Source organism: Cheilinus undulatus, linkage group 9, assembly GCF_018320785.1.
Source record: "Cheilinus undulatus linkage group 9, ASM1832078v1, whole genome shotgun sequence".
Classification (NCBI taxonomy): domain Eukaryota; kingdom Metazoa; phylum Chordata; class Actinopteri; order Labriformes; family Labridae; genus Cheilinus; species Cheilinus undulatus.
In genome coordinates, this window is record NC_054873.1 from 4,068,645 (window position 1) to 4,079,889 (window position 11,245).

General features: G+C 36.4%; 1 protein-coding gene across 1 annotated transcript; it reads left to right on the top strand.

Annotated features, from left to right (window-relative positions):
* Positions 1-5,338: 5,338 nt before the first annotated feature.
* On the top strand, positions 5,339-6,694 carry LOC121515679 (E3 ubiquitin-protein ligase TRIM21-like). Its single transcript, XM_041796576.1, has one exon. The coding sequence runs from the start codon at positions 5,339-5,341 to the stop codon at positions 6,692-6,694; it is 1,356 nt and encodes a 451-aa protein (XP_041652510.1).
* The last annotated feature ends 4,551 nt before the right edge of the window (positions 6,695-11,245 follow it).

The following is an 11,245-nucleotide window of genomic DNA, read 5'->3' on the forward strand; positions in this document are numbered from 1 at the left end:
GCAGCTCTGTAGTTGAACTTTAGTTACTTATTTTATTTTTAGACTTGGATACAGTGATGCCCTATAAATATACAAGGAGGATGTAATCAGGGGGAGCAGTAATGACACGCTGTATGCTGGAAGAATACCCACTTCTAAATCCACTCTGACACTAATCATTCAGTAAAATGGTGCATTTTTACCCAGGATAGTGAAGGGTATACCTCTCCTTACTCTGAGACTCACTGTCACCTAAAGTCATATTTTGCTGTCCTCTTGAATATCCAGCTTAAGTATATCTGACGCTCTGTCATTTCACCTGCTGTAAAATAAAATTACAGATAAATGGTGAATAAATGTCACAGAGAAATTAACCAATGCTGGCATGGCTATCTTGCTCACTAAGCTAGCCGATCATCTTTGATGGAATTGTTAAAAAAAAATGTTTAAACATCAGAAACAAAAAAAAAAAAAAAAGAAACTTTAAATGATTAAAAAGTTAGACCTTATAACAAAATTACTCACCTTACTGCTGAAATAGTTTTCCAGGAGCCGAATCAACGCTGCTGCTGCGGTCTGTTTAGTCAGTTGCTCCTCCAAACCGCTCTGAACCGGTCCAACTGAAATTTGCGCGCTGGTTTGCATTGCTCTGCAGTAACTGCTTCGATCCTGCAGACCACAGATATGAATAAGTAGATACGCCCCTTTGAGCTGCGTGCCTACGGCGAGGCTAAGCTAGTGGGGGCTAAGTGGCAGTCGTGTCAGGACGCTCCGTGGTTGTGGATGGCACGAAAACTGAAACAACAAGGATGCCTGCACATTGTGCTGCATATGGTTGCAAACTACGTACGGTTGAAACAAGGAAACTGGGAATAACCTTTCATATTTTTGGCTCTTTTTTCATTATTAAATCTTGTTGAGAGCTTCCAGTCTATGAGAGCTTCAGTAACTACTTGGCTACTAGCAAAACACTAACGTCAATGAATGTCAATAAAGGAAACTCTCAAGATCTCTGGAAAATTGGCTAAAACTTAGACAATGTCATGGGGATTTGGGGGGTGTAAACACGTCAGTTTTGCCCTGTGTCTTGTTCCTGTCATAAACTCTGTTCTATCCAAAATCTTAAGGGCAGGATTTTATTTGTTAAACGTGCATTCCTGAAAATTTGGGGAAATTTGGGTAAGATACTGATGGTTCCTGAGGCTAGACCAGTTGAGAACCGCCGTTAGAGCTGATACTTCTGCTGAGGTTCGCCTCCATATTGATTATTGCTCCTGTAGTTTATCATCATGTTCCTCAGTCATAATGTCATGTTGTCTTGGCTGCTTTATTATTTTACTGGTAGGAAAAAGGAAGCTTGTATTTCTGGAAATTACAGAGTTTACAGAGAGGAGGTGCTTAATCTAAAGATAAGCTTTCAGAGTACTGCCAATAAAAGTGAGCGTCGGTCTGAAGTAGAGCTGCATTCAAGAAGAGTCTCTAATTCTTTCTGAGCCGAGTCCTTCAAGTTTTTCTCAACTTTCCAACAGAATATCCTCCAAACACCGGTGAGTACACGACCAAACAAGGGCAAAACACTCTCCTAGGTATTTGATTTCAGTCAAGTTCATGACATTTTAATTTGTGTTTCCTTGTAAAAACATGACGTATCAGAGACTTTTCATTTTGATGAAAAAAAGGGAATCTGTGTTTCCAGAAAAGGTAAATGTATGCAGAGTGGAATTTAGCATCAGCTGATTCATGTTTATGATTAAGTTCATCACTTATGTGTGAGGCAGGATAAACGGCTGTGGATCAGTGGAGGGACGGGGGTTTGACTACCAGCTCCTTCAGCCAGGTGTTGATGTGATATGTTGAACCCAAATTACTCCGGCTGCTGCGTCAGTGCCGTGTGATTCCTATGACTGAATTTACTCAAACAGATGAGCTTTTTACAAAACAGCCTCCACCATCAGTGAGTGAATGTGTGAATGTGAAGTCAAATCTATTTACCGTCACCAATCTGCCCTTTTGACTGTCCAGAGAACAGAGCTAGGCAACTAGTTTTAAGTGTTTTAATTTATTTACAGCGTTCTCAGTCATAAAACGAACCCTGTACGACTAAAACAGCTCTGACACTCAGTTACCCTGTCAGCCTTTAGACGTCTTTACCTCTCTCTGATCACATCATTTCTAGTTAGTTTGAACTTCAAATCTCAGCTTCTCTTTGTGAGAAAAGATAATATATCCTGCACTTACAATAACCAAAATTTGTTTGTAATTGAAAGGCCAACCATTACTTAATACTGTAACAAAATTACTGCTTTTTATTATTTCCCATTTCAAAATGTAAACTCTCTCTTCTGAAAATTTAACTTGCAGTTTCTATAAAAGTATTTACCCCACTGGAATGTCTAATATAATTTGGCTTTTTTAACAAAAAATTACTAAAAAAACCTTCTTTAATGTCAAATAGCAAACAGATTTCAACAAATCAGTTTTAACTGAATAGAAACGTGTAATGTTGAATAAATGCAAAAATATTCACCCCCTTTAAAGTGACTGATCTAATTCAACATAGCCCAACCAAGTGGTGCTGTTGGTCTCACAGTTAGTGGAATGGGGATCAGCTGAGTGCAGTTAATCTGTCTCTGTGATTGTAGTATAAAAACACCTGTGTCTGGAAGGTTCAGTCACAGGTTGATCCTGGCTACCATTACACCATGAAGACAAAAGAACACTCCAAGCAACAGAAAATGTTGTTAGAAAGTATAAGTCAGGGGATGGATACAAACAATACCAAGGCTCTGAACATCCCCCAGAGTTCAGTTAAACCCATCATGAATGAATATGTCACATGTGTAAATCTGCCTCGATCAGACCGTCCTCACAAACTACATGAGCGTGCAGGAAGGAGAAGATTTATTTTCCAGTAAGGCAATGAGCGGAAGCATACAGAGAAAGCTACACAGACATGGTTTAAAGACAACCAGGGGATCGTCTGGAGAGACCGAGTCAAAGGCCAGACCTCAATCCCACAGAGAATTTTTAGTTGGACTTGAAAAGGGATGTTTATGCCTGATCCCTGTGCAACCTGACAGAGCTTGAGCAGTTCTGCAAAGAAAAATGTCAGAGTCCAGATGTTTGAGTCAGACTGAGACCTATCCACACAGACTCAGAGCTGTGACTGCAGCCAAAGGAGACTCTACTAAACACTGACTTTGACCAAGATTGATTTATAAAGTCAATATAAGAGAAAAATATCTAAAGGAGTGAACTATTGCCTGGAACAGCAGAAAAAAACTGACTAGGAGGGAAATGATAGCCAAGGTGGGAGGGTGGGGGGATAGATAGAAGAACTTTGCAGGCCAAAGATTTTCCTAAATTGGCTCAAAATCTTCAGTGAACCATCACAATGGGCTTTGCTCTTTCAGATATTAAAGGAAGGAAAAAGCATAATGGAGGTGTGATTTCTCCAGGTGTACCCAGGCAGGGCAGAGGTCATGCTAGTCATCCAGCCAGTACAGGAGTTTTTGTGTATTGTCTGAAGTTTGGAAATGCTAGACTTCCAGCACTCTTGGGAGATTGCAAGACCGCCTTACAGATTCAGGGTGGTTTATTCTGAAATTATTCTATCTGGTTTATCAGAAAGACTTAGTGGTAAATATTGGAACATGGTGAAAAGAAAAGAACAAAGCTGCAGGGGGAGAGCAGACGTCACAGACGTCTGTGGAGAAAAGAGCGATAAGGGAAACAGGTCAGTGGGAGGGAAGTGTCGGTCAGGTGGTGAAAGTGACGGGAAGAGTGTTATTAGAAGACAGGAGGGTGTGTCTTTATCTGCACTGACAATAAACTATGTAACAGAGGCAGTGCTCACTAGAAGTTACATAAGTGCCGGTACTCCTCTTCATCACCTGGTGTCAGTGTGTCACACAGTCACAGAAGCAATTTAGGTGATATGGACCAAAGATCATACCTGAGTATTTATTTAAGCCTATGGATATGATATAGATTTAGACATTTTCATCAACACAGAAATCACAAAAACAGTCAAGAGTGCCAACATGGACATGAAAATGACATCAAAATAAACCTCATGTGGGGCACAGATGGCCTAATGGTCATGGCTTCTTCCATGTGAGCAAGTGAAAGTTCAAGTAGAGATTTAATCGCCACCTCAGCCACTTCACCAAACAACCATGTTTATCTGGGAGCAAAAACACTGTCCTTGATCTTTTTTCCAACTAACTCCACGTCTGTCATCAGGAAAATCTTTCTTGCAAAGCTCCAGTCTACGTTTGTGCCAGACCCCAAAATGGTTCAGACCAATCAGCGTCATTTGAGGACGATGAGGCGGTAGCTACAGTCCCGCTAGAAGCCAGTAACAACGCTGTAGCTGTAGAAAAGCAGCAGATTAAGCAGGCCTCGACCACATTTCTCTATTATAACAAGAGCAAAGAGCCACGCTGATTCTCTGGACAGTAAAGATATTTTTGGGGCAGGGATGCACGATATTATCGGCCAGATATTGGTATTGGCAGATATCTACATTTTTGCTGATATTTACATTCAATATTTTGGACGTGCATATCAGCATACATAAACTATAATATTTGGTCATATATACTAATAAACAAGTGGAGTTTTAGGCTGAACCAACAGACATATGTGAGTTGAGATCTTTTCCTTAATTCATTCTTATTCTTTAAACTATAAAGTGTGTTATTTTTAGAAAAAAAGTTTATTTTTTCATCATCAAACCTAAAATTGTGTTTGAAGGACTGAATGTTTAGTAATGTAAAACACATTAAAATATTGGTATCAATATCTGTATCGGCTAAGATATCGGCATATCAGATATTGGCAAAAAATCCAATATTGAGCATCCGTTTTTTGGGGGATGAATTTTCCAAGATGATCTGCAGACCTCTATCATGGTGTAAATTGCATGAATGCAAACCCTTTGTCACCACTGTTTAAAATGATTGTCAAGAAGAACAGTCCGCTTTGCATACCTGTGCTTGTGCTCATGCACTAGGAACCATGCCATGCCAAAGACCACCTCCTCTGGCCACGCAAACACCAAGGAAGTTTACACCCCATGCTTGAGCATGGAACAAAACACCAACAGTGGGCAAACAAACTGGACTACTGTGGATGTGCCTTAAATTAATCTCCTTGTGTGTGCTTGCAGATTAAAATTATCATGTAACCACAGTTCATGTTTGCTTCCAGTCTTTTTCTGAGTATCTGGTCCTGAAAGACGCACCATGACAGAACCTTTCAGAGATGAACTTTGTGCAAAAAGAATGCTTTTATTTAACCAATCAAAACTAATTTAATGATGTCTTTCTTCTATGTTTTTCCTCAGATTGCAAAGATGTCTGCTGCCAGCTTTGTGCTTACTGAAGATCAGTTCCTGTGCTCCATCTGTCTGGATGTCTTCGCTGATCCTGTCACCATACCATGTGGACACAACTTCTGTAAAAAGTGCATCTCTAGACACTGGAAAACTAAAGCCTCGTATCAGTGTCCCAACTGCAAAGAGGGTTTCTCCACCAGACCACAGCTGAAGGTGAACACCTTCATCAAGGAGATGGCTGCTCAGTTCAGACAATCAGCTCAGCAGAGATCCAGCAGCTCAGAGAGACAAGTTTCCAAACCAGGAGGCTCAGGGCTGATATATAAAGGAAAGAAGGAAAAAGTGGCTGAAATTCAGCGGATGATCCAGAAGAGACGACTGAAGATCCAAGAACTCAAACGCTCAGTGGAGCTCAGTGATGAGAACGCAGACAGAGAGATAGCAGAAGGTGTCCAGGTCTTCACCGCTCTGATAGAAACTGTGCAGAGAAACCTCAACAAACTCATGGATTCAGTCAAAGATAAGCAGGGGAAGACACAGAAAAGGGCCGAAGGCTTCATCAGAGAGCTGGAACAGGAAATCTCTGAGCTGGAGAAGAGAAGTGCTGAGGTGGAGCAGCTCTCTGAAGACCACCTCCAACTCCTCCAGAAATTCACGTCTCTGAGCGCTGCTCCACCCACCAAGGACTGGACTTCGGTCCAAGTCCATCCACCTTCATATGAGGGGACTGTGGTGAGAGCTGTGAAGCAGCTGGAGGACACCATCAGTGAACAGATGAAGAAGCTGATCCGTCAGTTGGAGCTGAAGAAGATCCAGCAGTATGAGGTGGATGTGACTCTAGATCCTGATACAGCGAGTCCCAAACTCATCCTGTCTAAAGATGGAAAACAAGCCAAACATGGAGATTCAAAGAGGAATCTCCCACAAACTCCAGAGAGATTTGATCTTTGTCCCTGTGTCTTATCAAAGCAGAGTTTCTCCTCAGGCAGGTTTTACTACGAGGTTCAGGTTAAAGGGAAGACTGACTGGGATTTAGGAGTGGCCAGAGGGTCGATCAACAGGAAGGGAGACATCACACTGGCTCCTAAGAGTGGTTTCTGGACGATAGTTTGCAGGAATGAAAATGAGTACAACGCTTGTGCTGGTCCATCAGTCCGTCTCTCTCTGAGGTCTCATCCTGAGAAGGTGGGGGTGTTTGTGGATTATGAGGAGGGTCTGGTCTCCTTTTATGACGTTGATGCTGCAGCTCTGATCTACTCCTTTACTGGCTGCTCCTTCACTGAGGAACTCTACCCGTACTTTAGTCCCAGCCCTACATTTGGTGGGAGAAACAGCGCCCCTCTGGCCATCTCTGCTGTCAATCAAACTGAGTAGAGAAACCATGAAGTTTGACTCTCTGTGCTTGCCATAGAAAATATTTTCAAGAAATTAAATTCAGAATGCAAAGTATCTTTAATAACAACTGTCATGAGTTTTCTAGATCACATCTAAAATAAAACTCCACAATAAATACTTCAGCCAGTGAGAGCCTGGGTTGTATATTTAAGCACAAAGTTGTAAAGTTTCTCTTTAATGTGTTAATTCCTCTTCATCTCTGTGTAAGTAAAACTGATAGTGATTCCTCTGCCCTAGAGCCCACAGTGACACCTGTATGATGAAGCATTCAACAGTAGCAGCCTTTAACTGTAGGTGTGACCATGGTAACCAAAGATGTGCATTACATCACTGATAACAGCTGATCTTCTGCAGGCTCTTATCAGCTGACAGTCAGCTGATTCAATCGTATGCATCTTAAAGGCCAAAGCCAATTTGATAAAATGTTTTCTGCACGTCACAAAATGATTTTGTTTCATCAAACATTTTTTGCTCTTTGTGAAACACTTTCAGGGGCGCGCAGAGGGTCGAGTGGTTCAAGGTGCGCCCCATGTGCACCATCGGCCTGGGTTCAAGCCGGGCTGTAGACCTTTACCGCATGTCTCTCATCCTTGTTTCTGAGACTATCCACTGTCCTCTATCTAATAAAGCAGGGTTTCAAAAGTTGGTAATTTACAAGAAAAAAAGCAAACATTTTGTCACTTTAAAAGTTGTAAATTTAAGTGAACAAGAACTTTGTGTTTTTGTGATTATAAAGTCAAAAATCCAACCAACATTTTCAGTTTGGTTTCTTTTTTTAAGATTTATTTTTGTTCCTCTATTATAAGTATGGATAGTGGAGCGCCTCAAACCACTAGGCCACCTGCTCCACTAGTTTGGTTTCTTGTAAATTTTTGGCCAAACACATTTTACATTGCATGAAAGGATTTTAAAATATGACATTTTTGAGTTTCTATTGTCAAAATGAAAGACTTCCTTAACTTGGAAATTGCAATATTGTCTTGCAAATTTCCTATTTTTTGAACTTTGAAATCCAGAGTTTTTTTCTGGAAAATAAAGAACTTTAAAATCTAATTTTCCAATGTTAACATTGTTCCTTAAAAATTACAGATTCTCTTCATTTTTAAAAATCTTATAAATTTAAAACATCATGTTTCTAATCATGATTCTTACAAAATATATTTGTACATCTAATTTTGACAACCTCAGAGCAGACAGGGTCCCACGCCGCCCCCCCCAAAAAAACCACTTTCAGATATACTTTTTGTGACAATTCAAAGTGGTTTTCAGAATATTTCTAATTAAAAATTAAAAAATTAAAAATCTGTTATGTATTCAATTGTTTTTGTTTCAATCCATAAAATGGTACTGTTTCATAAAATTATTTTCTTTTCATTAAATGATTTTTGTTTCAAACCTTTTTTTTATTTAAAATACCATTTAATACTTCATAAAAAAAATATATCCATAAAATGTTTTGTATTTCTTAACTTCAAAAATTTCACAAAAAGGCTTTTCTCTGTTAAAATTCATTGCAGTGTTTTCTAGAATGTTTTTGTGTTTAAAAAATGTTTTGGTGTCGTTGCTTTTGTTTGCTCTTTAAAATATTATTGTGTCCTTGTGTTTTCTTTTTATGGTTTTTAAAAATAGTTTAGAATTTCATTAAAATGTGTCATAATTTGTTATTATATGTATATATGTAAATATTTGGCATTTTTGTGAAAATATTAAAAATTACAAGATAAATAATGGATTAAAAAGCATTTTGCATATCTATCTATCTATACACACATGTACATGAATATAATTTTTTAGGGCTGTCACAAGATTAAAACTTTTAATCACAGAAATCCTGTAGTTAATCACGATTAATCACATCCCATTTATCACAATTTTAAATTCCACTATTTTGCATCCAAAGATCGTGAACTTACCCACAGGAAAAGGAACTCTTCATGGACTGAAAAAGAAACAAGTGGACTGTAAAAAAATGTTCAATAACAGAGATGACTGGTGACTTGTCTCCTGAGCTGTCTGAGTTTTTTACAGTGAAATGAGACTTTAACGGGCAGAGGTGGACGTACTTTAAATCAATGTGGCTGCAGAGACGTGCTGGTGTAACCAAAGACTGTTAAAAAGGACAATTAATCATGAGATTAATTGTAATTTAAAGGGCACTAATTTGGGATTTGATTAATCACCGTTAACTTGATTAATCTTGACAGCCCATATTTTTTTTTTGCAGTTCTCTAATTGTTTTACAAAATGGTTTAATATTTAATGATATTTAAATATTTTTTTTATGTTGTTCATAAAATGTTTGTGTTTCATGAAATGTATTCCTTTAAATTTATTTTTAAGAAATAAAAATAATAAATTAAATCAAATTTTGAATTGAATTTTTTTAACCTCTCTGAGATGAAGAATCTCATGTCCAGCTGTGTCCTTGCTGAGACAGGCAGCAGAAAAATTTCTGTGATTTATAAATGCTGGTGTTTGTCATGAAACTTGTCTGAGTTTCCTAAAATGTTTTTACTTTGTGATAAGTTTTTATTTTATGACATTTTTGGAATTTAACTAACAGATCCGTCCTAAATGCTTCTCATGGAATAACGAAATCTCTGATCAAACCATAAATGTAAACGGGGCGTAGCGAGGGATTCAGAGCCCCAGAGAGAATATTACACAGGACTCCCCTTAGCCGGCTAGTCAAGCAACACAAGTTGCATCTTTTTTACAAATATAAATGCTTTTTGATTTGTTTTGTAACCATAATTTCCCAAGTTATGAGCATTTTCTTTACTATGGCTAAATTAAATGTCCTTGTATTATTTTGTAGTGTGGACCACACTATTAGGACATTTTTAAGAGAGGAGGCCCCAGAGTTTTATTTTACTCTATTTAATACAAATCTCAGTTTGCTGACAGATTTATTTAGTACGTTTGATACAATAATGACACTAATTATTAAGAAAAATGAAATAAAAACACACTTTTCATTGTAGGCATATGGAAGCCCATTTCCGCCACAAAAAAAAAAAAAAAAAGAAAAATATGAACATAAGAAAATTTAAAAAAAGAAATCAAAAGTCATAATTATAAGATTAAAATTTAAAAATTATGGGATTAAAACATTCATAATTAAAGGATACAAAGTCAAAATTATGAGATAAAAAGCCATTTAGTCAATTATCATTTTTTATATCATAATTTAGACTTTTAAATTTATAATCTTGAGTTTGTACCTCATTATTATTATTTTTTCCCTCCAATTCTGACTTTTTACCTCATAATTATTACTTTTTATTTCATAATTACGACTTTTATATCTCATAATTATGACGCCTAACTTACAATTCTGACTTTTTATCTAAAAATTATGACTTTCTATCTTATATTTCTGACTATTGAGCTCATAATTATGACTTTTATCTTATATTTCGGACTTATTATCTCAAAATTACAACTTTTTATCAAAAATTTTCAACTTTTTATCTGATCATTCTGAATTTTAACTCATAATTCTGACTTTTTATCTGATAATTCTGACTTTTATCTCATAATTCTGACTTTTATGTCATAATTCTGACTTTTATCTCATAATTCTGACTTTTTATCTCATAATTCTGACTTTTATCTTATAATTCTAAATATTTATCTCATAATGTTGACTTTTATCTTATAGTTCTGACTTTTTATCTCTAAATTATGACTTTTATCTTATAATTCTGACTTTTTATCTCTAAATTATGACTTTTATCTTATAATTCTGACTTTTTATCTCATAATTCTGACTTTTATCTTATAATTCTAAATATTTATCTCATAATGTTGACTTTTATCTTATAGTTCTGACTTTTTATCTCTAAATTATGACTTTTATCTTATAATTCTGACTTTTTATCTCTAAATTATGACTTTTATCTTATAATTCTGACTTTTTATCTCATAATTCTGACTTTTATCTTATAATTCTAAATATTTATCTCATAATGTTGACTTTTATCTTATAATTCTGACTTTTTATCTCATAATTTTGACTTTTATCTTATAGTTCTGACTTTTTATCTCATAATATTGACTTTTATCTTATAATTCTAAATATTTATCTCATAATGTTGACTTTTATCTTATAATTCTGACTTTTTATCTCATAATTTTGACTTTTATCTTATAATTCTGACTTTTTATCTCTAAATTACGACTTTTTATTTCATAATAATGACTTTTATCTAATAATTCTGACTTTTAACTTATGATTCTGACTTTTTATCTCATAATTACGATTTTTAATCTCATATTTATGACTTTATATCTCATAATTCTGACTTTTCATCTCATAATCATAACTTTTTTAAATCTTATAATATAACCTTTTATTTCATAATTGTTACTCGGATTTTTTTTTTTCAAGACCTACTGTGGTCCCTGGGTATCAGGACCCCCCCCCCCCGTGCTCCGCCCACAGAATGTAAATAAATACATTTATGTACTGGAGGTGTGTGAATCTGAAGCAGAGAGGATTTCTAACAGCTGACTGTTTGCAGTATC